This window comes from Nestor notabilis, unplaced genomic scaffold (assembly GCF_000696875.1).
Source record: "Nestor notabilis isolate BGI_N333 unplaced genomic scaffold, ASM69687v1 scaffold5161, whole genome shotgun sequence".
Lineage (NCBI taxonomy): Eukaryota > Metazoa > Chordata > Aves > Psittaciformes > Psittacidae > Nestor > Nestor notabilis.
The window spans coordinates 22,739-29,367 of NW_009913220.1; the positions used below are offsets into that span (position 1 = coordinate 22,739).

Sequence of the window (6,629 nt, forward strand, 5' to 3'; positions counted from 1 at the left end):
AAGACTCGTCCTATAATTAACATTGTTGAAACTGAGACTATGCAGTTACTTGAGACAGAAGGGTAGTTGAGGAAGGGCTGTGGTCTCAGGCAGGCAGGGAGGCAGCTATGCATGACACAACAATATTCCAAAATAGAGATCTGGAACTACATTCAAGTATGTTCTCAAAGCTCTAGATTTAGCTGTTAGTGTTCTCTTATAGAGGGGAAAATAGAAGAGGATGCTGTGATTAGCTGGCTTTAGGAAATACACATTTGTTCCTTTCAGGACTGCATTCTGAAGGTAACCCAACCTACCTGGGCGTAACACATCCCCTCGATAGCCATCCCTGATGCAATGTCCACCTGGGGATGAGACAGAAGAAGTGAGTTTTGTCTGAAGTGTCACCCTCAAAACTCCTTCATAACCCTCAAATCAGTAACAATTCACCCATAGTGAAGGACCTTCACGCCTGTATTGGAACTACAGTGTTAAAAGGAAAATCCTGCTGTATTAATTTTGTCTTTAAAGAGAAATCTTTAAAACCTCTGAAACAGTATTAAATGTGTTGTCTAAATATGGATTACAACTTATCCTTCTAAACTCCTTTAGTGTAATAATTTCAGAAGAGCTATCTGCTTCATTTACCTCAGCAGTTAAAAAATTACCTCCATTCCTCTGTTTATTGCCAGTTTTCCCATTTTCACAGCAAATGGAGCCTTTATTAAAAACAAAACAAAAAGCAATCAACCAAAGCACAATGAACATCTAAAAATAATTAAACCCATATCAGTTCACCATAGTATAGTTGCTATATTGTTATCCTATGTGATACAGCTCCAAATGACCTTTTTGTGTATAGAAATATGCAGTAATTTAATAAGTATTTTAAGAACCAGTTTGGCATTATCTGCAATTAATAGATGTACATGGTGCAACGTGTCAGTGTGCCCTGCAGGTCTGTGTAACCACAACTGGGAGGTAAAACTGTCCTGTGGGTTAACCAGCTGGATGTTAATGCTTGTTCCTACAGAAACTGCATGCACAAAAAGGACAGAGTTAAGAGACCTGCAGGAAACAAGACTCTTGTCTCACAGAACTGAATTTCATTTGCTTGCTCTCTCTTAAGGGAGCCAGAAGTGCCTTTACACTGACCACACGTATTAATGCACTGACCTGAGGAAGGATTTCTTTAGCCAAAGTCAATGCTCTCTGGTAAGCTGCATCTCCTTCATTGTTTTGTGGCACCGCATGATTTACTAGTCCCATTGAGGCAGCTTGTTGTCCATCAACCTGTCTGCCAGTGAAAATAAGTTCCTTTGCAAGACCTATTCCGACACATCTGGGCAGGCGCTGGGTTCCACCTTATGACAACAGCAAAAACACCTTCATCCATTTCTGAGAAATACCCCAAAACAACAGTATTTGGTCTTCTTACATAACAAGGTTTATAAAATAAAGAGATCATGTGTTCCTTTAATAACTGGCAGCTGAATATGTCAACATTTTGCAAGGCATCTGAAAGGCTTCAGCATCTCTGAGTATTGTAATAAACAGGAAAAAGTATAGGGACTTTCCTAAATTCATAGCAAGTCTGAGACAGGGCTTGGAAGAGAACTCTATTCATACATTTCTTGGGTCACTATAAGATGCTGCTTCTAATTTACAGTCACTTATTTATTAGAACACTTCAAGTGCTCTAATGGCTAAATATTTACTACACAGCTAAGAAAGTAAGAGACTGAAGATTTAATGATCACCTGCTCCAGGAAGAAGCCCTCTTGTGGTCTCAATAAGGCCCATTTTAGCTGATGAAGCTGTTAAAAAAGATAAAAGTCTAAGGTTTAGGTACTTCTTGATCTGTATAACTACAAATTTTCCCTGGTGAACTGATTAATGAAACTACAAGCTGTCAATACTGAGCTGGAACTACTTCTCCAGGTAGCTGGAAAGTCTGAATACTACAGTGTTTATCAAAAATGATCTTGAGTCAGATGAGGGATGTGTAGTATTGGCTGCTTACCCCCAATGTAGCAATTTTATCTAGAAAGATGAACCTTGGGTCCATTCTAGATGAAACCTAACAGATGGAAGAATGGGAACAGAAGAACAAGTCTTCCACTCCAAACTGATTTAAGTAGGGAAGGTTAGATCTAGCCAGACTGCTGATGCAATATTACATGATAATAACTATACTACCAATAAATAGTTCTCTGAAGGAATCCTAATCTTGTCTAAAACTAGGCTTTAACTTTTTTAAGCAAGGAAACTGCTTTCCCATTAGTAACTAAAAGTCACAGTTTTGGGACAAACATCTGTTCATTTCCTGAACTGTGCAAGTTCTTCTCTCTGGATTCCATCACCAGTCAGCTATCACATGTTCTCTTTAAAATCACAAGTTCTCTTTAAAATACAGTCACCAATTACAACAAGATTCCTATGTTAAGCAACACGCAAACCTGCTACTCGAAGGTCACAAGCTAACGCCAGTTCTAGTCCACCACCCAGTGCGTAGCCATCTATTGCAGCAATTGTGGGTACAGGCAGGGCAGCTAGAGAAGAGAACACAGATTATACAGGTTTGTTCCAGAAGTTCTGTTCCACTCACTTCTGGAATTTCAGTGCTTAAATTCTAATGCTTTTAGTAGTTCTCAAATTCAAAATGGCTCAAGAATTCAGTTTCTGACTGTCTCTAAGTGGTAGAAACTCAGTAGAAACTGTCTTTTTGTACTTCTCCCTTCTTTATAAGAATGGTTTTCATTCTTCTTACATGTGAGGAAGCTTGTAAATACAAAGTACTGCAACACAAACCAGGATGAATTGTCTCCTTGCAGATTTATGGTGTGAATATCCAGCTGTTGCAGTTAAACAGTCAAAGCAAAGACACCATCCCTAGTCACTGTTGCAAGGATTAGCCTTTCTGCTGCTTTCGTTAGCCAAGGCTGCTGAACTTGGTAAACACATTTGCCACCTCACAGCTGAGGAATCTGAGCTGTCTGGAGATGAGCTGCTTGATAAGATACCTTTTAAAATATTCAGGGAGCTGGAAGGAGGCTTCAGACATGTGCTAGTTCTGTGCTGTAACTATCACTTGCCCCCCCGCCTGTTTCTCTGGTCTGCAAGACAGTCATTCTCTCTACATTGTTGCTTGGTTTTTAATCAATGCAATTCTGATTGGTGGTGTAGTCAGATTTCACTTTGGTAAGTCAGAGCAAGTCAGAAATAGGGGAAGAAAATCAACTGCAGAAGTCCATACTCCTTTCAGGGGAGGAAAAAAAGAAGAGGGAGGGAGGATGGTTATAGGTACAAAACCTCTGACATTAAACAAATCCACATAGCAAAGTCATCCAGAGACCTAAATCCACATTCTTAGGTCACTGCCATATCACGAGTGCTTCTAAGCATGTACTGAAAATGGGACAACCAGCAGAGCTCATTTAATCCAGCACCATCTCCCAAGAAATAGAGAACTGTATATAGTATGCTCTGTTGTAGCAGATACTATACGTATGTGTGTGTGCTGCTCTTCATCATGGATAAGGCAGTACTGAAATGCATCTTGTGTTTGGAGTGGCACCAGGATAATTGGTATTTAGTTCTAATGTGATCTTTGTTTCTTGCATAAGCTGGAGGCATTTGGGAAGCTACTTCTAAATGGGCAACCTGCTGGGGCTAGCATCCTTCTGATCCTGCAGCATTCCTAAATGTCTCAGTACAGGCAGTCAAGGACAAATTTCCTAAGATAATTATTTACCTATTTCATCCATGAGATTCCTCAGCCTTTTAACAAAGTGCCCAACTTCTGCATCATCCATCTGTGCACGTTCCTTTAAGTCTGCACCTAAATAGAGGATAAAAAGGTTAGAATCCCAGAACAGGGAAAAGACATCTGAACTGTGTTCCCTCCTGTCCCTCTTGGAGCACAGACCATTTCAGGAGTCACAATGCAGTGTGTTCTGGTTAAGTAATGTCAGTGGAGGTTGGAGTGTGGCCGTTTGGGCTGGAGCAGGGGCTAGGGTGCTCCTCTGTGCCCTTTGAACAGATTTCAGAGGAGCAGCTATCACTGTATGTAGCGATGATAATCCATACAACTGGAAACCAAGGACTCCAATACCAAAGGCACATGTGCTTGAAGACAGTTATAAATGGAAAACAAATAGCAGCACTATTTATGCAGCTCACTCCATCACATCTTCATCACCAAAGCAAGCCAAGAGGCAGAAAGAGAGAACAATGTGTTTTTGTTATTTGCTATACAAAAGCCAGCCTGTTCTTCTAGCATGAGTTTCCAACTGCTTTTCTGCACGATCCGATCAGCACACAGCCCTAAGAGTAACCACCATTTGTAAGCTTGCAGAACCTTTGTCACTTACCAGCACAAAACACACCTTTCACCTCACTCTTGAACACCACCACACGAACCTTCTCATCAAAGCGGAGCTGTTCCAGAGCACTGAACAGCTGTGAGAGAGGGAGTACAAACAAGAGAAGACAGACCTTTAAGCATCTGAATTTACATACCTAAATTACAGCAAGTTCCTAATCTATGATAAAAATTCTTTCTTTCCCCTTGCAGGGGCCAGGAGTTTCCTGGAAACCATGTTTGTGGAGCCAGGAGGATCCTTCCATGACAGCCTCGGAATGAGATGTATCTACATCTCTTCCATTCAGAGAGGCACCTTTCCTGTACCTTAAACTCCCCTGTAATTACGCAAGTAAGGCCATTAACTTGTGTTAACTAACTAAAATAACTCCAATATCTCTGTCCAGTCCACATATGAAGTTAGTGCAGTATAAACATACCACAACCTCTTTTTCTTCAGGCTAACCTGTCCCAAGGCAGTCTCCCACTCTTCAGCAAAAGATCATGTTTTTGTTTCAGACTTCCCACCACTATTCTTACTGCATTTAGTTATTGATCATGATTCCAAACACGTTCACAGGCCAGGCCCATACTCACTTCAGTTACAAATACTTTTCCCAATGAATTTCTCGCGTGGGGTCGGTTCATTAGGATTTCAGCAATACCTTAGTAATAGGAGACAATTTCAGTTACACTTCATTTAAGTTCTCTGACACAGTAATTCAACTGGGAACAATATCTGCGTGTGCTGCATCTTCTCCTTCCTGAAAATGCATGTAAAGTGTATTCTAAAACAATCAGTTATTTAGAAGTGGAGGTGGTAGACCATGTCTATGGAACCCAGTAGTTATGCAGGACAGCTGTGAAATCCAGAAACACTGTGAATAATATAAATAAGCAGACTTTTAAAAAGAACATGACATTCAAGAATATGTCTTAGAATCACTGCAGATAGAGAAAAAAAACCAACCCAAACCCAACAAATCCAAATGATCCATCTTAGGTTTATGTTTCAGATGTAACTTAATTCAGTTTTTCTTGTATTCTTAAGGTTGTGAGGCGCTGGCACAGGGTGCCCAGAGAAGCTGTGGCTGCCCCATCCCTGGCAGTGTTCAAGGCCAGGATGGACACAGGGGCTTGGAGCAACCTGCTCTAGTGGAAGGTGTCCCTGCCTGTGGCAGGGGCTTGGAACTGGATGAGCTTTAAGGTCCCTTCCAACCCAAACCAGTCTGGGATTCCATGATTAATTAAAAAAATCATCCTCGTGGGATTGCTTTTTGAATGAGAACAGCACAAACTGGTCACTCTCAGTTCATGTTCTAGAACCATTTTGAAATTGCAGCTCCATTTAATTTAAAGTTAATAAGCTCATCAGTGAAAGGACTTTACTCAAAGTTCCTAAGTCCAAGCAGAAAAATAAGAGCACAACATCTACCTGCTTGTCTCTTGCACTTGTGTTTTGTAAATTATTATCCAACGTTTTCTGTATGCTTTGGCAAAAAAAAAAAATCTCTCCCATTTCCTTGTTTGTTCTTCTGCTCACTTCCCAGGCCTTAACGTTGCTGCAGGTGCACAGATGCTCCTCACATCTGTCACACTTGGTCCTTCTGCCCTGCTGGGAGGTCTCTGTCTATTCCTGTGCCCGTGCCCAGCCAGTGAACAAGAGACATGTCACATAGGAACAGACACACAGGTAACAAGCACCCTCAAACAATGGACACTCAACATTCCAGTAACTACATTCATGTATTTGCAGAGCTACCAAGAAGTGTTTACAAGCTCCTGCAGCAGTTGCTCTTAACAGGAAGTAATTCCATTGGCAATCTGCACCAAAACAAAATTGCTGCTAGTGTCCCATGCAGAGACATGCCCTGGTCCTGCCCTACCTTTAGCACTGTGCATCACCGACACCAGAAAAACCTAAGGTCTGCAATCGGGAACTTCTTGTATGGAGATTTCCTGTACACACAACTTTAGCAAACGGATGTAGTTACTTAATAGGGCAGCTGTGCCCTAAAAAAGGCATCAAGGCATAACCTGAAGCAAAGACACAGTAAGCAGCCTGCCTCCTATGGACCCTGCGGGGCCGTGGGTCACCGGCTGGGCTACGAGGGTCAGCTCGAGTGCGGCCGACGCAGGGGCTGGGAACACGCGGTGCCACCGGTACCGGGTCAGGAGCTGGTGTGTTTTGACCAGGAACTGTTACAAGCGAAGCACATCGACATGCTCCGCCCGCCCGCAGCACCACGGCCCCGGCCTTGCCCCACTCAGCACCGGGGGTAAAGGA

At 42.1% G+C, this 6,629-nt stretch overlaps 1 protein-coding gene across 1 annotated transcript in view; it reads right to left on the reverse strand.

The window, feature by feature from the left end:
* Positions 1-5,002, reverse strand: part of ECHDC2 (enoyl CoA hydratase domain containing 2) — a 5,487-nt gene extending 485 nt beyond the window's left edge. Inside the window, exons 1-8 of the mRNA XM_010023089.1 lie at positions 4,940-5,002; positions 4,353-4,440; positions 3,734-3,820; positions 2,439-2,531; positions 1,740-1,796; positions 1,156-1,343; positions 648-698; positions 297-344 (exon numbers count right to left, since the gene is read on the reverse strand). Of these exons, the coding sequence (XP_010021391.1) occupies positions 297-344; positions 648-698; positions 1,156-1,343; positions 1,740-1,796; positions 2,439-2,531; positions 3,734-3,820; positions 4,353-4,440; positions 4,940-4,990 (663 nt within the window). The 5' untranslated portion in view covers positions 4,991-5,002. The remainder of the gene's footprint in view (positions 1-296; positions 345-647; positions 699-1,155; positions 1,344-1,739; positions 1,797-2,438; positions 2,532-3,733; positions 3,821-4,352; positions 4,441-4,939) is intronic.
* Between the last annotated feature and the right edge of the window lie 1,627 nt (positions 5,003-6,629).